General features: G+C 55.1%; 1 protein-coding gene across 1 annotated transcript in view; it reads right to left on the reverse strand.

The window, feature by feature from the left end:
* The window catches only part of LAMA5 (laminin subunit alpha 5), a 98,773-nt gene that overhangs the window by 13,970 nt on the left and 64,264 nt on the right, over positions 1–20,539 (reverse strand). The window contains exons 23-52 of the mRNA XM_067307608.1: positions 19,130–19,268; positions 16,116–16,258; positions 15,915–16,021; positions 15,003–15,156; positions 14,157–14,317; positions 13,470–13,578; positions 12,662–12,759; positions 11,896–12,097; positions 11,311–11,437; positions 10,670–10,809; positions 9,801–9,916; positions 9,277–9,488; positions 8,866–9,070; positions 8,527–8,671; positions 8,227–8,367; positions 7,642–7,803; positions 7,326–7,427; positions 7,157–7,240; positions 6,265–6,495; positions 5,548–5,661; positions 5,146–5,273; positions 4,825–4,905; positions 4,165–4,379; positions 3,478–3,578; positions 3,009–3,189; positions 2,444–2,587; positions 2,116–2,267; positions 1,929–2,039; positions 818–929; positions 111–281 (exon numbers count right to left, since the gene is read on the reverse strand). Of these exons, the coding sequence (XP_067163709.1) occupies positions 111–281; positions 818–929; positions 1,929–2,039; positions 2,116–2,267; positions 2,444–2,587; positions 3,009–3,189; positions 3,478–3,578; positions 4,165–4,379; positions 4,825–4,905; positions 5,146–5,273; positions 5,548–5,661; positions 6,265–6,495; positions 7,157–7,240; positions 7,326–7,427; positions 7,642–7,803; positions 8,227–8,367; positions 8,527–8,671; positions 8,866–9,070; positions 9,277–9,488; positions 9,801–9,916; positions 10,670–10,809; positions 11,311–11,437; positions 11,896–12,097; positions 12,662–12,759; positions 13,470–13,578; positions 14,157–14,317; positions 15,003–15,156; positions 15,915–16,021; positions 16,116–16,258; positions 19,130–19,268 (4,288 nt within the window). The remainder of the gene's footprint in view (positions 1–110; positions 282–817; positions 930–1,928; positions 2,040–2,115; positions 2,268–2,443; positions 2,588–3,008; positions 3,190–3,477; positions 3,579–4,164; positions 4,380–4,824; positions 4,906–5,145; positions 5,274–5,547; positions 5,662–6,264; positions 6,496–7,156; positions 7,241–7,325; positions 7,428–7,641; positions 7,804–8,226; positions 8,368–8,526; positions 8,672–8,865; positions 9,071–9,276; positions 9,489–9,800; positions 9,917–10,669; positions 10,810–11,310; positions 11,438–11,895; positions 12,098–12,661; positions 12,760–13,469; positions 13,579–14,156; positions 14,318–15,002; positions 15,157–15,914; positions 16,022–16,115; positions 16,259–19,129; positions 19,269–20,539) is intronic.

Consider the following 20,539-nt stretch of genomic DNA (forward strand, 5'->3'; position numbering starts at 1 on the left):
TAACTCCTATTTCTAAGTGTTGTCATTTTTCATCATCAAACAGAACTACCCAGCTATTAAAATCAAAAGTCAATTAAAAAAATAAAAATAAATCTCAGAGCCAGACTCACGCTTCTGAGCCTCCTCATGCTCGTGCCTTGCCAGAGCTTCCTGGCTGCCAAAACTCCGCTCCTTCATCTCCCTCAGCATCCTCTCCACCTCGGCCATCTTCTGCCGGAACTCCTCGGTGGAGGTGGTGCTGGTGTTTGCCGTCCCAAACTTGGCCATCTGCTGCACCACGTCTGCAGGGAAATCCAGGTCCCCCACTAGCATCAACTGACCCTTCGCAACCCACCCGAGCTCTTTCCTATCTCACCCTCGACAAACCGCAGCCAGCTTTTGCGGCAGTACTCAGGCACCTCCTGAATTGCTCGAGATCACTCAGGAGCACTGCCACATTTCTGTCCCCTTTGCCCTTACCACAATACATGCTGCACCCCAAGCACCTTTTTGTGGATCTCTCCTAGATCCAGTCACTCTCTGTTTTGCTAAATCTCTCCTGGAACAGTAGTGCAGACAGCCCCCGTTTTCTGCATTTTAACAAATATTTGTGCAAGTTTAACATGTTTTTCCAAAGACGGTGCTCAGCCAAACGGCTGGGATTCACGACAACCCTGGTCTACTTAAATAGCTAGAAGCCCCTGGGGGTCTCCATTACATTTGTATTTCCCCTTCCTTTTTCCAAGGCGTGCAGTACACAGTGCTGCTTGCAGAGCGAGAGCATGGCATTCCCAGCAGGAAGAAACCCACAAAGCAGAGGGACGACTTTAGCACCTACCTGCAATGCTTTTCTGGATGCTTTGGATATCTAGCAGGAGCTGCTCCCCCCTCTGGTAAGTCTCCCTTGTGTGCTGCTCTAGATGGTTTGCTTCTCTTTGAGTCATTGTCATCTACAACACAAAATCCTGGTTTAACTGAAGCATGAGACTATGTTTAATGTGACCTGTCAGAGAGGGCGCGATGTACCCGAAAGGCATGCTAGGTTTGGGAAGGTGCTGCTTTTGAGCTCCGTGAACCAAGAGTCGTGTCTCCTGCAACGGCCTGCCCCGTGCTGCTCTCCTACGATGCCTTTAGCGATGATCTTATTCACCACGTGCACAGAAGCACAAGTGAGACACCCAGCTCCCAGTGCACCAGGCTGGGGCTCCCGAAACGCTCCTAAGACCAGAGCGGACAGCACTGTTCCATGCTTGTAACACAGTGCAAAGTCCTAGAGCCTGGGGGCAGACAGACCCGGGTGCTGAGCAGGAGACAAGAGGTCTGGGTTTGGCCGTTCAGAGCTCGTACACAGAGGTGGGCATTTGTCCGCGTAGCCCAAGGGACGTATGTCATCCAGCAGAAACTTTTGCCTCTCACTTAGATTAAAACCAAGGCCTCAAATCCTGCTCAGTTTATAGTTTCCCTGAAGACACAACTGGTATTTCTTTACCGTATGTAGACTGACCCTTGCAAAAGGTATTCTTGGACCGAGGCCTCCAAGGACGGCTATGATCAAAAAGGTCAGTTCTTCGGCTGCCAGGACCAGGGCTCTGCCTGCCGCAGCCCGGGTACCCCTAGGACAGACCCAGCCATTCGCATGCCTTCCTCACATGCTCCTTCTTTTGAATTTATTTTTACCAGTTAAAGTTGGAGATGCCTCAAAAGCAAGTAGTAAATCGAGAAATGACCAGAAATATCACAGTAAGTTTAGCAGCCCTCCAAGGGACCAATCCAGATAAGCTAGTCCGGGCATGTGAGTAAGAGGCCCTGACACCCACAGCTTAGCGCTGGGCTGGGCAGGTGATCCAGCCTGTCTGAACGAGGCTCCTCATGGCCTTCAAAGCCATCATTTTTAGTAAAAGGAGGGATTCACACTCTGGCAAGGGGAGGAAGACAGGCAAACACCCTACTTTGTGCTGCAGCGCATTGAGGTCCTGCGTGAGGTCCACGTTCTCGTCCTCCAGCTCGTCCACCCTTTGCCTGACCTTGCTTAGGGCTCGCTGGTACTCGCGCAGGTGGTTCTGCAAGAGAGAGCAGAAATCAAGCAAATGGGCCGGGAAAAGCGGGCAGAAAGCGGCGCTGAAGCCTTGCACGTACAGTGATGGTGGCCATAGTGCTGTTGAAACCGTGGAGGCGAGCCCAGGCGATGGAGCTGGCGTTCAGGTTAACCAGCTGGCCCCGAATCGAGGGGAAGGACGTCTCGATGCTCTGCAGATCTTCCAGCAGGAGCAGGACACAGCTGTCGCACACTGCCGCGGGAAAGGAGCGGTGAGCAGAGCGCCCTTTCCCTGGCTTCCCTGGCCACCTTCCCCAGGACTGCAGGAGGGACGCAGCCTCCTTTTCCAGCCAGGCCACCCCAACCCTACTACACCACCACGTCTGGGCAGAAGGGAGAGGGGAGGATGGGTCACAGCACGATACAGACCTTCGCACCTCATGCTGTCCGGGCTGTTTGCCACGAGGACCTCGTGCTTCTCCTGGCAGACGTCGCACTGCTTCCCCGCCAGGCCGTTGGGGCAGGTGCACTCGCCCGTGCGCGGGTCGCAGGAGCCGCCTTTGCACTCGCACTCTGCCGGCGAGAGAGGGGAGGCTGGAGCGGCCCCGCCGGGCGCCGCCACGGCCCTAACCCGCACCGGGGAGCGCGGCGGTTTGCTGCGACAAAGCAAACCTCCATCCCGGGAGCAGGCACTAAGGGCTGGGTTTGCGGGTTTTGAGTGGGAGAAGGATCAGCTCAATCTTTGCTTTCAACCCTAAAGGTTAGAAAGAGGAAAACAGCAGTGGCATCGTTTTGTGCTGTTGCCATGCTGGAGGGAGGGGAAGGGGTGGTTTTATTCCAGGTGCGCAACTGCATCTCTGCTTATCTACATGGTTTCAACCCGGCAACACGCACAGGATCCGAGATACCAGGTTTTCCTCTTCAGCAGTTCAACAAGCGCCACCAAAACCTTGCCCAGCTCCTCCACGCACCAGAGCCGGGAAGCAGGACTCACTTGTGCAGCCGCGGGGGCCGAAGCCCCAGTAGCCGGGGGCGCACTGCTGGCAGCGCGAGCCGCTCACGCCGGGCAGGCAGCTGCACTGGCCCGTCTGCGCGTGGCAGCGGGGCCCCACGGAGCCCACGTCGCAGTCGCACCGCTGGCAGCCCGAGCAGCCCTCGAAGCCGTAGTAGCCCTCCTAGGGAAAAGCAGGGCGGTTGGCCTCCCGCTCAGCCGGAGGAGGGCACGCGTGCCTCCGTCCGGAGACACGGGACCCCGACCTCGCTTCCCAGAAGCGTTTTGACCGTCGCAAAACTCGTACCAACACCGCAAAGACCGGGAGCTGCAACAGGGGCCCATCACGGGTGGGCAGTTAAAGCAAATGCAGCATCAACCCCCCGGCTGCCACCTCGACGGTGGCACCGCTCTGCTCCCAGCCCGCCCTCCCCGTCCCCCACGCGCCGTCCGGGCCGCGGGCTCCCCTTACCTCGCAGCGGTCGCAGTGCTGGCCCGTCACTCCAGGCTTGCAGAAGCACTGGCCGGTTCGCGGGTGGCACGAGTCAGTCCCGCAAGGCGAACAGTTGCACTCTGCCGGGGAAAAGCACACCCAGCTACACCCAGCCACCCGCAAACCTCCCTGTTCCTGGTGGGGAATCCTATTTTCCCCTTGTCTATCACGGGCAGAGCAAACACAGCACCTCTCTTCTCTTGGATTTGCTCCTGCCAACAACTTATTGCCGTGACCCTTGTCCAGGGCAGATCCCCTTTTCTGAGCTATAATTTGGCTGTTGTTCCTCAAAGGGGAGACAAGCAGCGTTGGGAATGGGCTGTGCAAACCTATGCTCCGATGGGAACGATGGCCAGGTGAGCTGCAGCCTTACTGCTGGGGGAGCTGCTTGGGTTGAGACCGTTCCAGCCTGGGTGCGGCGTAGAGCCTTGCAAACGGGGGTGGGTAGGAGGTTATGGAGTTGTGATGCTGGAGGGCAAGTTTTTGGAGTCGATCTTTTCTTAGTAGAGTTTTTGGAGGCTGCCTGCCCCAGCATGCAGGCAATTCAGTGCGTGATTCACCCGGGCAATGCACAGAACGGCTAGGGGCTGCACACGGTCACGGTCCACCTGTCCATCCTCCCTTCTGGTGGTCGCGGCCCCCTGCCCCGCCGCCCGCCCCACTCACGTGTGCAGTTCTTGGCTGCCACCGCGTCCCCGTAGTAGCCGGGGGCGCAGGCTTCGCACCGCGCGCCGGCCGTGTGGTGCATGCACCCCGTGCAGGCGCCCGTCAGGGAGTCGCAGCTGTTGAACAGCATGTTGGGATCCGTGTTCCCGCTGCAGTCGCAGGGCTGGCACGAGCTGCCGATCACCAAGGGATTGCCGTAGTAGCCCGGGGCGCAGCTGCAGAAACACGGCATGTGAAAGCACAGCCGGAGCATCGGGGGAGCCCCGCAGCGCAGGCCTGCGCCGCGCAAGCCCTGGGCAATTATAACCGTGCAGGCATCCAACGCCTCTACTTGCTGCAGCCCCCGGGGATCCCCACGCACTTTGTGTTTTACCTCTCGTTACCCCAGAGAGGTGCCTTTATCACGGCCCGCAAGTCAAGGCAAAACACGGCGAAGGGATGCACCCACAGTAACACGCTATATCGGCAGCGGGGACAGTAATAGGGTATTTGCAGGCTGAAAGGGACTGAAACAAATCCTGCCGGAGCGAAGCACGCTCGGGACAGAGCCGCCCACTTCCCCTGCAGTTTCTGCTAGGAAAACTTCTCTCCTGCCACAGCGGTGGCTGCACTGGCTGGCGTGGCCCCAGCCCCGGAAACCCTGGGTGCCATCGCTCTTACCGCTCACAGTTCGGTCCAGCGTAGCCGGGCTTGCAGAGACACTGCGTGCTGGAGCCCTTGTGGACACAGCCGACGGCGAAACTGAAATGACAGGGGCGGACACGAAGGAGCGGTCACCTCGCTTATGTAGTGCCAGGGCAGCCGATCATTCGGAAGGGCTGCCGGGGCCTCAGGTAAGCGAGTAGGTTTGGGGCCAGCTCACGGATGAGGCTATTACTGGGACACCCACCAGGGCCAAGCCAGTGCCCAGGTGCAGGACAGCCCGGTTCCCAGCAGTTAAACAGCGGGCCCAGAAAGGGAACCCCATCCAAGCGCGCTTACTTGTTGGAGGCGACTGAAAGAGGACACGGGCATCCGACACACTGCAAGAGTCCTTCGGCCGAATGGCTGCCCACGTAGCCGTCCTTGCACCGCTCGCAGTGGTCCCCCTCCGTGTTGTGCTGGCAGTTCTGCAAGGACAAGGCGGGCTACGGGCTCAGCACGGACGGGAGGGAACCGTGGTTAGGACAGACAATTCCCCGTCAGATAACTGGACGCTTTGAACCTTCTTCTTTCCCAGACCTGTCTTTCACCCTAAGCTGACCCAGAGCCAGGCCATCCTGGAAATGGCACCTGCAGCTAATGCACCTATTCAGGCATGGTCTATATGCAAAGAACCTTTCAATCACGTGCTACAGCCCTTCCAGCTCCAAAATCTCAGCACTTCACTGGCTATTCACTTACCAGGCATATCCCAGACCCTGGCAGGCACTGATCTGAGTGGCCGTTGCAATGACATGGGATGCATTTTCCCAGAAAGAGCCCCTTGGTGTCCCTGTAGTAGCCTGGAGCACATTCCTAAGGACAGAGAAAAAGAGACAGACGTGTAAAAAAGACAGAGATGTGAAAAACAGCCCGACGCATTCAGGCAAAGCAAAGAGGCTGATTTAGTTTCCATTGCAGAATTCCCACAGAGTTGTGTCAATGGAGAAGAGATTAAAAGCAACAACAGTTAAAGATTCCTCAGTGCAGCTCTTTCCTTCTCCTCGTCAATAGAGATAATTGGCCAGGCAGAAGGACCCACGCCCAGGCACTGCACGCCCTTAATTTTGGCCCGTAACACCTGCGCAATTTCCCCACCATTCCTCTTCCACAAGCCCTAGCACACGTCTCCCAGGTGTGTAGCGTTGTGGTGGGAGGGAGCCTGTGAAAGCGCTGGTGCGCGGGGAGCTTGGGAGCAGCTGTTTCTTCCTCGGGCGCAATCTGAGCTGTAATTAAAACTAGAGCCCTCAGGGGCTGGCTTGGAGGCTGGTGCTCTGGCACCATTGCCGTGCATACAGCGAAGCACATCCAAACCCCGTGGCTGCCAGCCGCGCTGCACGCGAGGGACGGCCGAGGCCCCCAGCGGATGGTCTTCGATCCCGCTCTGCCCAGCGCGGCCGTGTCCCCTTTTGCCCCTACCTGGCAGGAGTCTCCCTGGTAGTTGGCTGGACAAAAGCACAGCTCCACGTTGCTGGCACGGATGCCTGTGGCCGTATCCGTCACCATCTCCAGGACCACGCGGCGCAGGGACACCGAGGAGGAGAGCTGAGAGAAGAGCGCCCGGATCTGCAGCTGCTCCAGGTTTGCCAGCACCATCATGAGTTCCTCTCTGGACACAGGGTTGTGCGTCTCTGTGTGCCTGAAGTTTCCCTAGTGGGAGAAGACTTGACATTACTGGCAGGAAGCACAAGCCCTTATTTTGTGTCAGGCAGCTGCAAAACAGCCCCTGGCTCTTCGCAGCCACTTCTGCTGCACAGGCGCAAGGAAAGCCAGCCTGCCTGCTTTAGGAGCAAGGTGTTTCCGCACCTTAGGGCTGTCTTAATGTCTCACTATCACATACGTCCAGCAATGAGGCCATAGGCCCCCGAAACCTAGACACAGCTCAGCTGTCCTAACAAGTCACACCCAGCACAAGCAAAAACCCTGAATCTAACACAGGCTGCCAAGTCCGAGGCTACACCACGGTGATCTTTATTCCAGAATGACTGGCACTAGCCTTGAGAGCAGATGGACATCCAAGAGGCCAACATGTGCTGCTGCAATTCATGTCGGCCTCAAAGATAATGATGCAGAGAACACATGTTTTTTGATGTTTCAAGTGAAAGACTCAGACCTTGGAATCTGCAAGAAATTTGTTCTATGCATGCTTGAGAGCTCAGACAAAAAAAAAAGTGCCAAGAACTAGTAGCAACAGGCAGCACTTAAAACTACTGAGTTCAAAGCAATCCTCCCTTCTGTCTACATCCTAATCTCATCCTTCCATTAGCATCTGAGCACTTCACTTGGTACACACCTGTGTGTGCAAACTCACCTCCACCAGCTGCAGCTGGCCTTGGTGTACCTCCCCCGGCGAGGGGTAGGTGCCTTCCAGAAACATGATGCTCATCTGATTTCCCTAGGAGAAGTAAGGAAGTTGGCAGTCACCATCTCGTCCTGCTCACACATAAGCAGGAGGCACAGGGGCATTTCTTGGGCTCTACCTTCAGGATCACGTCCGGGCGGGACTCCATGGGAATGAACACGTCGCCCCTCCGGGGGTCTGAGTGAAGCTCGTAACGCAGGTGCCCACCGTAGGATGAAACCTAGGGGAGAGCCAAATCATGTAGCAAAGTTATATTGCTGTGAGTCAGGATGGAGATGTGCTGTGATGAGCTGTGTCACAGCTGTCCGTGCTCAACCGGAGCACTGAGCAACACCTGCATGGTGCTGGGCATGCCACCGGCACACGTGTCAATGGAGGCCCAGGATGTGTGTGACTGCTGGTCCGGCTGCCTCGGGCCAAGCACGTGCTCTTACCCGGTCCCCAAGGTAGGAGCTGGGCGCAACCCAGTAGAGCTCCTGATACGCCTCAGGGAGGTTCCTGAGATCGGCACGAAGGAGCTGCTCCCGCAGGCTCAGGGTGGTGGGCACTTCCTGACGGTCGCTGCTCAGCAACACCCACCCGCTCATGTCGACAAACTAGGGGAGAAACAGGAACCATAGATGTTTCCAGAGCTCTTTGTGGAGCTGCAGAATATATTTGGATGCTGACACTGCAGAAGAGTAATTCTTCCTGCAGTGAAAAAGATGCCTACAGGGTCTTAACCTCGCTCACTGAAGTCACTGGGAAGCCGGGCACCACCCCAGCCTCCCACCTTGCTGGAGTTCCCATGGCACAACACCAAAGCTCAAATACGGCGACTTCCCACCCACGAGACCAGGAAAATGGGCTGAACGTGGGAGAAGGGCACAGTAAGATGAAGATAACCCTCCTCACATCAAATCTTCCACCGGGGCAGGACTAGTGCAGGATGGGAGACCTGAGGGCACTGGGAGCCAGGAGGGTGGGAACACATCCGAACAGCCTGCTCTAGCAGCCCCATGGCCCCCGGCTCCACTCACCTCGGCTCGGTACTTCTCAGCACTGCGGCAGCGATCGGTCGCTCCGAAGCAGAAACACTTGGTGCAACCTTTGGGGTTGCCGGCATCCAAAGAAAACGTCCCCAGGCGGCACTGGTCACACCTTGGGCCCTCCACGTTCTCCTGGAAGACAAAGACAGGCAAAGCTTGACACGTCAACAGCTCCTCGCTAGGCTTTAGTGGAGGACAGACGAGTTATCAAAGCATGACAAGTTGTGCTGCTGGAGCAGGAGGGTTCAGCTAAGCAGCAGCACCCCGTGCGAAGGCGCTCAGAGGACTGACCTTGCAGTGACACTGCCCCGTGACTGGGTCGCACACACTCGCTTCAGTGCCAGCCTGGTGGCAGTCGCACTGCCGGCAGTTGGGGTAATGGTAGTAGCCAGGGGCGCAGAGGTCACACTGCCGTCCTATGACGTTGGGCTTGCACCTGGACGGGACGCAAGAGCGGCGGTTAGAAACCTCTGCGTTGCGATCCCGTGCAGGGAGCGGCGAGGCGTTCAGGGCTTCACCCAGGCCGGCGCGGGACGCAGCACTGACGGGGATCTCCCATCCATCGCGTCACCCCCTGAAGGCCAGGGAGGCAGGTGACGCTGCCAAACGTGCTCCCTCGGTGCCCCTCACCTGCACTGCCCGCTGTCCACGTCGCAGCCCGGCTCCGCCAGCTCTTGCACGCCCGGCCGAGAGCAGTTGCAGTCCTCGCAGCCGATGAGCGGGTGGCAGCCGAAGGTCTGGGGCTCGCAGACCACGCACTCGGGCCTCAGCGTGTGCGGAGGGCAGATGCACTGCCCCGTCACCTCGTCGCAGAGACGCGCCCCGCAGTCGCAAGCTGGAAGGGGGAGAGAGGTGCTCAGCCACGCTGCTGGGAGCTGGGCTGTTTTCTGCCTCCTGCTCAGTGTAGGTGGACCCATCTCAGGCCGAAACCAGGGCTGGGCAATGCAGCTGTTTCCCAAATCGGCCTCCCCCCGGCAGGAGGCAGAACGGCCACGGCTGGGAAAGCAGAGCTTCCCCCGGGTGGGAGACAGGACAACTCACGCCTGCAGTTGGGGAAGCCCCAGTAGCCGGTGGCGCAGCGGGAACACTCTCGCCCAATGACGTTGGGCTTGCAGGGACACTGCCCGCCGAAGGGCTCGCACTGGCTGCCCCGCGCTCCGGCCTCGTGGCACTGGCAGGGCCGGGCCCCGTTGTTGTAGAAGAGCGAGAGCGAGATGGCGGAGTCGCGGCAGAACCTCGAGGACGTGACGGGGCTGCAGAAGGAGGCACGAGGAGTCACCGCGCTGAGCACCCCAGCAGCCTCCCCACCGGCCCACACTGAGCGTCAGTGCAAAATCCAGCAGGATCTCCCACAGCGATTTACCCTGAATTAGTGGGAGGGAGAGCCCAGCGACTCCAAGATCTCCAAACATCCAAAGGTTTGATACTTAGATAAGGAAAGCAATTAACTCTTCCCCTGCCACCTGCAGTGCCCCGGGAAGCGTACAAGTGCTGCTGCTTTTGCTTCCTGAGGAACATGCAGCCTGTGGACGACAGAAAGAGTACCCCAAAGCCAAGGATCTCACTTGATGTAGAAGCTGTTGATGCCACAGCTGCTGATGAAGTCATAGGACTTGTCCAGGCGTTCTTCCTGCAGGTACTGAGAACTGTAGCTTTCTTCTGGCACCACGAGGATGTAATCCTGCCGTGAGAAGATGGATGAGCCAGGCTCTTTAGCTAGGCCAGACAGACACAGTCTGAAATGAGCTCACTCAGTAGCCCAAATGCACCTTTAACTTCTCATCAAGCCATCCCTCCATTAGGGTTTATCCATCAGGGTCCATCTACTCTAACCACCCATGTGAGGAGTGACCCAAATTCACTGCAGTCAAGAAAGGCAGAATACCCTAAAGGGGCAGCAGAGGCTGTGCTTCAGCATGGAGGCAGGCAGTCGTTGTCACCTTAAACTCCTAGCTACAAAGTCACATGGGTTCCAGCCCTATCTTTCAGCCTTCTAGTCCTTCTAGCCTTCGGTCTTCTAGTCGTTCTGTGCCTGAGTTTAGGATAACAAGGACTACCTGCTCCCATGATGAGACATGCCTGGACAAACAATGCCATATAGGTGCCAAATATCACTGGGGCAGGAAGAAGGTTTATTCTGGGTTATCACAAGCTATGCAAAGCAACAGCTTCAATTTCCACCTTGCTTTGGTATCAAAACCACACAGCACTGGGAAAACGGTGTCATACACAGAGCCTGTCTTTGCGAATTCTGCGCTCAATTCTGCACCACTAAGTAGGTTTAAGATTGCGGCTTTACAGGATAGCGCAGAAACTGAGTGATGGTGGGAAACATTCCTATGGTCACACAGTAGCAAAAATCCTCAAGGACAAACTCCAGCCCTGCTGGAGGCAGGTCCAGCAGGCACCCGGAGTCTCCTGGAGAGAGGCTTACCAGCCACAGCTGCTTGCCTTCCGGCACTCGCACAATCACGGTCAGGTCGTTGTCGGTAACATCCAGGATAATCTCATTCTCAGAAACCACCAGGCTCCGGCACCCATAGCCATGTGGGCAGAAGGTAGCATTGGTCTCCCCTGAAACGACAACAAACCCTTTGGTGTCCCATTTCCTTTGCAGTCCCCATCACCCCCTCCACTCGCTCTCAGGGGAATCTCCTTTCCAGCTGGTCACCCTTGCCTAGGCTATTTCTGCTAGGAACAGTGGTCTGCAGACCCCGAAGGGCCTCCCAGACTGCTTTTGAGGGGCGTGCGATAACTGGTGAAGAAAAGCAACTCTACTGTTAGTGGGCTGCAGATGCCTACACGGAAGTCCTCATCTCTACAGCAGATTTTTTCAGCGTTTCCAAACTGAAAATAGTTGAAAAGGACAAAAAATGAGAAGGACACCTGACACCCTGGAACAGACCTGTCTCACCCTGCTGCCCTCTTTCTCCACTCTTGGTTGGGACTGAAGAGACTAGTCAGGCACATTTTGTTTTTCACACTCCTCACAGAACCTGCAGTTATCACCTGGCATGACAAAGGTTTCTGGGGCCCCTTTTCCAGGAACTTCTCCCAGGACTCAGCTCTTCTTACCTTGCCAAATGCGCCCACCGTTGATTAACACTTCCACAGGGAAGGTAGGATGGTTGGGCTGGTAATAATGCAGGATGAAAGCGTAGCGTCCCAGCGTCTGGATCTGACTGTTGAACACAACAGCAGCCTGGCCCAAAACAGGAGGACAGACACGAGAAACCTCATCAGACATCTGCACTCATATCCAGGATAGTTTTTATTACTGCAGAAATTTGTGCTCTTATTGCACAAACATGAGTTAACAGTCGCACGCTCCTGAGACTTTTGGCGACTCGACGCCCAACACATCTTCACAGTTAACCCCCTGAATGGTGGCTCTCAGGCTGCCACCTACAGCGATCTGCAAAGCTTTTCGTGGGAGCCCAGAGAACCAAGCAGGGTTGGATGGAGGTAAGACAGGAGAGTCCATGGGAATTACAGGCTCAGGCGCAAGTCTAAATCCCTGATTAAAATTAAGAGCTAATAACCACAGAGGGGAAGCTTCTCCACGCACTCCGGTGCCTGCGCTGGGGCAGCCCGCGTTCCCGCTGCAGCAGGGCCCGTGTGGCGCCGGTGAAGCAGCCCACCCAGCACCCCCGTCGCTACCTGCGGGGGCTGCAGGAGGATGAGCTCTGCCGAGGAGTCCACCGCGGTGGGAGGCCGAGGCGCAGGCTCCGTGGGGACAGCAGCTGGAATGACGTGGACCGCCTGAGCCAGGGGGGTGTCAGGGGTGATGGGCAGAGCCTGGCCTCCCTCCAAAACGATCGACTGAGAAAGTTTCAGGAACCGCGAGGGAACGCAGAAACTGCTGCGAGGGAAGGAGAAAACAGGATGTAAAGACCCCCAAGAAGGAAGGATGGAGGCTGCTGAGGGTCCTGGCAGGAGAGGGGACGCCCTGCAACACCCATCTGATCACAACGCGTGCCTGCTGAGGCAGAGCCTTCTGAGCAACCCTCGGGGGCTTCGGGATAACGTGCTCAGCAGGAGGAAGAGGAATCTTGCACAGGCTAATTCCTGTGCAAATATTTATTCAGAGCAGTGTCAAGCATTTGGATACCGCGACCATCTCCTGCTGTACGCGAGTAAACAGAGGAAAGCCTATTTCACAACGGCACTTCAGTACGTGCCGCAGGAGGCAATGCAGCGTGGTGCTCAGGCAAAGACCAGCAAGCTGCCTTCAGTCCTTCCTCCATCACTGCCTCCTCGGCGGATGTGGGCAAGGCACGTTGCCTCAGCCTCCTGCGCCCCAGAGATTTCTTTCTCCCGTGTCAGGAACTCAGAGGCACCAAACTTGAGGGAAGAGGGGGAAGCAATTGCTTTTGGAAACAGCCACAGTCACACTAAAACCTTGAGGGATCTGAGACCCTGTTACCTGTTGGAGGAGAACGTGCCATGGAGGCTGATGCAATGCACCTTCGGCTCAACGAACTCCGTGGTGAACCGTGCAGCAGGTACGAGGTACGCTTTGTACTGGCGCGCAGGAAAGGAAGAGAGGCCTGGTTACACCACGTCCCCTGCCACCGGGAGCCCACAGCTGCTTTTGTACCCCCACAGATCAGGCTGAGCACGCTAGGCATTCCCTTACCAGGCACTGCACAACCTGCTAATGGCTAGGGAGAGACTTTGGGCATGGTGGAGGACAGGAGCTGACCACCTCTGACCCTGCATCACCAAACGTTACTGTGAGAGAAGCTAAAGGCACACAGGCTGTGGGGTAAGCAACGCACATCACCCCCTCCGGAGACTGCCATGAGCATCCCCTTAATCCTCCACGAAGGGGACAGTACTGCACAGCAGGTCAAAACCCTGTTTACTGTCCCTTCCTCCTGGGCGCAAGCCCTAAGGTGTTTAGGGGCTCCACTTCTTCATGGGATCCTTCTAATCTTGGCTAAGCAGCTGGGAATGCTTTCAGGTAAAACAGGATGCTGCACTGGCACGTTGCTGCAAAGCTCCTCTACAAAGAGCAGCTTCTCTTTCCTATCATCTCCCAATTCCCAGTCCCACGATCTACCTCAAAACACATCGCTGAGCATGTTCTCCACCTTGGACTGCTCATGACATAGATGTAGATCTAGTAATCCATCTAAACAGGACCAGAAAGCCCTTCTCCAAGGTAGGCACTGCTCCTATCTCTGCTCCTTGCAATGTGCAAACAGAGCTGTCCTCTCAGGAAGCCTTACCAGGAAGAAGTCAGCCTGATCAGCCATGAACCGAATGGTTGCCTCCGAGGTAAGTTCAAAAGTTGCCAGGCGGCTCTGAGAATCTACAGCCATCCCTCGACAAAGGAAACTGTAAGATAAAAACAGATTTTGAGGCTAGCCTTGAGCAGGGTCATGACCCATTTCTTGTCTTGCTAGCTGTATGTCCTGAAGATATTTATACAAAGTCCCTGTATATCTTTTGATGCCTTTTCTGGCAAGTCATAAGAGTGAAATATCCCAAGGACACCCCAGATCTTTGTTTCCTATTGCAAAGGTTGCGATCTGAAACCAGACGCTTGTGAGCAAGGGACAGGCTGTTTGAACCGCACCAGTAGCTCCAGAAAACATTTCTGTAGGCCATTCCCTAAATTGGGGCCCTTCCCAATTTACCCAGCTGCAAACGGGAGCAACATATTAGCTACTGGCAGAGGCATTACAGACTATGTTGGCACACGGTTCCCAGGGATGGCTCATCTCTAAAATCTATATCCAGCTAGAGCAAGTTCAGCCATACACAGCTTAGAAGTACAACACCGAGGCATTGCCTTATTCATGTGATAAAGCAGAAAAGGTTGAGCTGAGGACTCTGTCCTTGCCATACCGCACAAGGACTGACCCATCTTCCCCTGCCCTTTCTCTCAGCCTCTCGCTCAGAGCTGACCGTACCTGTAGACACACGGGTAGAAGGTGAACGTGCCCTGCTGCATGGCTAGGTGTGGCGAGCTCACAGCAACACCCACTGTCTGCAAAGCGTTGGTGTTGGCGTACTCCACCACCAGCACGTATTTCCCAGGCTGGGGAACAGGCAGAGACAGCTGAACTTCCACCTGGAGAAGAGAGACACGACTGAGCTGGGGTCTCCTGGCCCCAGAGTGAGAGCACACAGCACGCCCATGCTACCAACCAGCCTTCTCTGGAATGAACCCACACCCCCTGCAGAGCTTGCACCCCACTGCTGTTTGCACCCCTCTCAGGCACAGATACCCAACAGCACTCATGTGGCATTTTGAGCGGCCCCGATTGAAAAGGTACTTCCAGCTCTAGTCCTCAAAGCAATCTCCCCTTGTCCCTGTGCAGAATGAATCGGGGCAGGAGATGCCCTACTCAAAGGCATGTGCTACTTGTTTGCCTGGGGTCATCTGTTCCAGGTGTATATACCTTACGTTTTAGCTCTCTATGTCCGTATGTCTGCAGAGGGTATCTTTACTTCTGCTGCTTGTGGGCTGCAGGCTCTCAGGGATACAAGCCGGGGCTGCAGGCGACTGAGGGGACTCTTACCACACATCATGTGTGTCCTTGCAAACCCTTTGCACGGGAGACACTGCTTTTGGGTGCCTTGAGTAGCAGAGCGTGCAAACACACAGCTCCAAGACTGATGGGGAAACGGGGATGCACAGAGGTGCAAAGCCCTTCTGGTAGCCTGCCCTGGTGTATGTAAAGCACAAGGTGGCGGGAGCAGAAGGATCAGTGCTGCAGTGCCTGTGTGAGGCATGAAACAGAAAAGCTACTCACATCACTGCCGCTGCATGTCGCCATCCGGGGATGGGAGGGGGTGAGCTGCTCCATGGGACACGCTCTGGGTAACCGGTTGTCCAGCCTGCACACCGCCTCCACTCCTGATGCAGTGGGGAAGCCATCCACCGACAAGTACTTATACAAGAGGCAGCTAAAAGCATTAGGAAAAGATTTGCAAAGTACTGTTGTTACATCGAGATTGTAGAGGAGTCAAGAGCAATCCCTTTTTGAAAAAAGCTTTGGTAGAACATGAGGGCTCCACTGCCCAGAAGAGCACCCCTGGATGGCAAGGAGCAAGAGGTGATGTATTATAGGATAAGCAAGGGCAGTAACAGTGGAAAGATTCTCCCCTTGCAATGAGCTGCCCTTCTTCCCATAGATCCTCGCTCAGTGCAGAGGGAGACTGGTCTCCAGAGCCCATCCAGCCTTCCTGGCAACATCAGCAGGGAGGTCTTGGGCAGAGCAGGCAGATGCACTAAGGTGCACTAAGCACTGACCAGGCACTGCAAACTCATTTTAAATGGTCTACTAAGCACCAGCTCATTGCTAGCCATTTGCCAGGGTTGTAGACTGATGCACAATCCAGTGCCCAGCACTATGCTCTCACTGGTAGCTTCAGCTCTCCACTGCCCATGAGCAGAACACATGGCCTGCCTGTGCCACGGACATAGAGATGGACATGGCTTTCTGGGCCAGCCAGGTTCAGCAGGCATTACCAGCCATGGCAAAGTGCTCCATTAAGCGGCTTTACTGTGTCCAGACCCAGCCAGCTCCAGGTGCTCACCCAACTGTTACCCGAGGTATCCCTGCCCCATCACCTCACAGAGTATGGACTGAACGTATTTCTTAACCCCAGGCCCAGAGGAGCTGAGCAGGTCCCACACAGCACAAAGACGTGGAGATCCTTACTTCTGCGTGGCTCTTTCCGGGGCTGGCTGGTAGGTGCATGGCTCTGTGACCTTCAGCTGCAGTATTGGAGCTTCATAGTATGAGCTGGGTAGCAAAACCAGATAGTCCTAGGAGGAAAGAAGGGAGAGGGTGTTACGTTTGGGATACGTGCTGCTGGGTGACTGCTGAAGCCTCCCTTGGTGCGTGGAGACTGGTCCTTACCAGCAGCACACCCTCTGCTTCAACAACCAGAGACCAGGTGCTGGGGTTGAGTACGAAGGGCTCCCCAAAGCTGTTCTGGGGGACGGTGACAAAGGCTGGTTCCGTGCTGGGAGCAAAGACGATCTGCTTGGTCTGCTCTGTACCTGGGGTGGGAAGGACGAGAGGCTGTGAAGGCACTGGGGAGGGGTCGGGAAACCTGGGGCTGCAATTTGGAAGCTACGGGCAGGGAAGCAGCTCTGTAGTGCAGCGGGGAGTCCTGGCTTGGAGCTGCCGTAGCAGATGCACCACAGTCCCACAGTGACCCATAACAGAGATATCCATGTGGAATCTGCTCAGTAACTCAGTGGGAGAAAAAGAAAAAAAAAAAATCACTGCAATCCTTAATGCTACTCCACAGCCCTCACAGTGTGCTTTGCATCCCTGGACTGCAAAGCATGGAGTATTGCACGCCAAAGAGCGTTTCGCCAGCTAGAGGAGGAAGGAATTCATCCACGAAGAATTTATTCTGAGACAGACAAAAGAATTGCCCAGATATGTTTTTCCACAGGGATATTCTGACCCCAGCTTCCTGGGTCAGATACCCGTTTTCTAGCAAACTCTGACTCCCAAGCTTTCCTCCTGTCTTTCCTGCCAGCCACAGACTCTCTGCAGCTGAGATTTAGACATTAATTTTAACTGACAGGACTGAATGGATTTAAGGCCTGATCTTGCTGCTGTTGAACAGCTCCTTGCTTCAGCTGACATTCTCATAACCTTTGAATTCATTAACTTTGGATGCAATAATGATACAGAACCTAGAAACAGACTGCCTGCCTGCCTAGCAGTCTCAGAAGTGTTTTGAAGAGCATGGACAAGAGAGATTCACCAAGAACGCAGCTGCATGGGGAGCAGATGAGATGAAGAAGGAAGTGGGGAACTTCACACGCTCAGCTGCTGACTATCCTGGTGTGGTGCATGGACATCAAGGCATAACGCAGAGGGAGGGAAGCTATAGCAAGGGCTTGTGCTACTCCTGGGACTGGTCACCACTTCCCACGTGGGCTATCCCTATTATGTGACCAGCATTAGCTGAGGCCAAGCCCTCACTTTCTCAGAGAAGAAGCAGAGAAGGTGAAGATGCAAAGGATGAACAGCATTTCCCTGAACAGGCAACAAGGGGTAGATGTCTCAAAGAGCTGAAGTTTGACATCCCTTGGAGAGGATACACGTCTCAAGTTGAAATGGCTTGTGGAGGTGGGGTGGGAGAAACTAGTCTGCAAATCACACACTCAAAAAAGGCTTTTCTTTTCACAGGCCAGATCTTCTGATCTTTTTCAGGCAGGGAGAGATTAAATGATTGAACTTGGTGTGCTATTTTCTTTCCAGGCCACTTGTCCTTCACCATTTGAAGCCCATTCCACCCAGGTAGAAGGTGGCTCCACATTTCTGGAGCCAATCTGGCCTAGCAAAGGAGCTGCCCTCCTGGACTCATTTGCTAGTCCATCAGTCTGGCAGTTTGCCTTCAGCTTCACCAGTGTTGCTTCTGAGCAAGGAGGAAAGCACATTACAAAGCAAATGAGCTCTGCCACTGGATAGGGCAAATTAAATCCTTCCAGACCATTGGTGGGATCTTGAGGCACAAGGGTGGCTCACACTTCTCATGTTTTTCTGCTGCGTAACATGACTGGCCACAAAAAATAACCAGATCTTTCATTAAAAAAAAAAAAAGTGGAAAAATAGTATCTTGGCATTTCAGACTTGGCATATCATCTTCAGCTGTTCACAAGTCAAAACGTCTTCTATGTCAATTCAAGACAAGGAAGAGAACTTCACGTACTGATAAATAGGTAGCTTGTGTCGACTTGCTCTGTGCACACGCAGTCTGGAGGGAGAACCTCAGCAGGACAGCGTCTGTAGGGTCGTCAGAGTGGTAAAATCAATCAGACAGCCGTGCACCAGTGCACTTGTACAGCCTGAGTTCTGGCCCCACGTGATCTTGCTCACGCTGATTGCCAGTATATTCAGCACAGAGGTCTCAAGGCTTCTTCAGTCATCTTTTCTGGCTTTTCTTCCTCTTCAGTGGCTCATGTTGTGATAGCAACTAACCACCAGAGTGCAATGCCAGCATAATGTGTGCAATTCCATGCCACTTCCAAACCTGGCACCCTCGTGAGAGCAGCCAGGTTTGGGAGAAGCACAAGGCAAGGGCAGCCCTGCTCTGGATGGGGACCTGAGAAATAAAACCAGGTCCAGCTGCCAGAGTCTGGATCCTTTTCCCAGCACTTGGCCCATTCTGATTTTGTGGAACCTCAACTCAGTTCTGTCTGGGGCACCGGGGTGACACTCCTCTGTCCCTTGCAGGGAAAGCTGTATCTAAATGTACAGCAGCCTCATCCAACAACAGCTTAGCTGGTGCCAGTCCTCACCCTGCACGGCCCCAGGACAGGGGACCACCGCGCTGCTGCTTTGTTAAATGAGGGGGCTGCAGGCTTAAATCAGCCTTTGAATCGGAAAGGCAGCACTTATGGGATAAAGCCATATATGGAAGTCTCTTCTGGAAAAGATGATGCAGGAGGTTGCCTGGGATGGGGAGGAGGTGGCGATGGTGCAGGGGAGCAGAGCGGTCTGCGATCCTTACCTCTCCTTCGTGGCTGATAAGCTGTAATTTTGCCATACACAGTGGCCCCTCCTGAATTAATATACCTCAGGATGACATGGAACAGATAGAGCTCTGCCTCCTCCACGTCTACAGTGACTCTGACTTTACTCTGCAAAAAGCAAAAAAGCACATCGGGCACACGTCACCGGGGGGCCAGCTCCTGGCCGCTCGCCCGCTCCGTGGGAGAGCCTTAGCCGCCTGCCTACCTGCCTGCCTGCCTGCCTGCCTGCCTCGCTTCCCCCTCCCCGGCCATCACGGGGCGCCGCGCCGGCCGGTCACCTGGGACCGGCACACCTGGGGGCAGGAGAAGGGCCAGAGGCGCAGCGTTGCAGAGTGGGACGGGCTGAGTTAGTCTAGAAGTGAAAAATGCACTTACAGTTGCCACACACATTAAACTTTCCTTCCTCAAGGACCGAGACCCTCCCTTGCACACTGGCGGGCCCCCGGCTGACGTAGCGGAAGACGACGCGGAAGAGGTCGGGGGAGGTCACATTGAGAGTCACCACTACCTTGGGCTGGTGGGAGAGAGAAAGGGGAGAGAAGCAGAGCACACCTTCAATTACCTCCACCGCCGCCAGCCCAAGCGCAGCCGCTCGGCGCACTGCTCCCAAAGCAACATGCCACAGCGCAAGGAGGAGACAAGCAACTGGCCCTAGCGCGCAGCCTGGGGACAAGGCGGCGCGGCGTTCCCGCACCGCAATCCCATCCCGTCCAGAAACTGGACCGGGGTTGGCCGTAGAGGGAGCAATCTGCCTGCAGGATGGGGATGGAAAAGCTCCGACAACATCTGGAAGATGCTCTCACGCAGCAAGGTGGGTTGGCTATGCTGGGGCACATCTCACACAAAAGGAAAGGTTTTGAGAAGTTCTTTCTCTTGTTATTGGCATAATGTTGCTTTTGGGCTTTGTGCCATAACCCACCGGCAGGTACCGAATGCTGAAGCACCTGCCCTTGTGCTCACAGGTCTCCTGCCCAGATGCCTCCAGAGAAGGCTGCAAACGGAGCCCATGCCTCATCCCCAGGAACCTGCAAGGCCAACGCCTGGTGTTGCAAAGGGAGGGTGCCGCTGAAGGGTGCCTCAACCCTCTGCCTGCCCTCGTGCCAGAAGACATCAGTTAAGCAGATGCTTAAGTCCTACCAATTTCAAAGATATCTAAGCACCTGCTTAAATACCCTCCTGCATACGGGACAAAGCGGGGGTTTGCCCAGGGACACTCCAAGTGTGTTCCTCAAAGCTCCAGTTACACACCATCTTCTCAGAGCGAACTGGAAGGACCTTGCAGAGAGCAAACTACAGAAGAGACCTGCCAGCAGAAAGCCACGTGCTAGCCCTTCTCTCGAGGACTATTCTATCTCAAATGGCAACACTGGATGCAAAGCAAAGGCCATAGGCTTGAGGCTCATTCTTAAGCTTTAAGGCTGGGGTTTTCTCAAGCCTACAGGAGTCTGTTGTCTCCCTAGTGCCTACAAATTGAATGGGAAATAGCTAACACATCTGTCCCCGCTGTTATTTCACCTAAGCATGAAAAAAGTGAGGAAAACAGAAAGTACACGCATCAGAACAAGCAACATCTTATACAGGACAAGACTACAGAAATCACGTCAGAGATCCCTGCGCTACACCCCGCTCCCCAAACACACGCAGACACACAAGCGACACTTTCGTAGGGGCCATGCAGAAGAAGAATCCACCAAGGGGGAAGTAGATGAAATAACTTCACCTCTGGGGCTTAGACAACTGCAATTTAGCGTTAACCACCTTTATGACAAACCACCTATCAGCAAG

The sequence above is a fragment of the Apteryx mantelli genome, chromosome 18 (assembly GCF_036417845.1).
Source record: "Apteryx mantelli isolate bAptMan1 chromosome 18, bAptMan1.hap1, whole genome shotgun sequence".
NCBI classification, from domain to species: Eukaryota; Metazoa; Chordata; class Aves; order Apterygiformes; family Apterygidae; genus Apteryx; species Apteryx mantelli.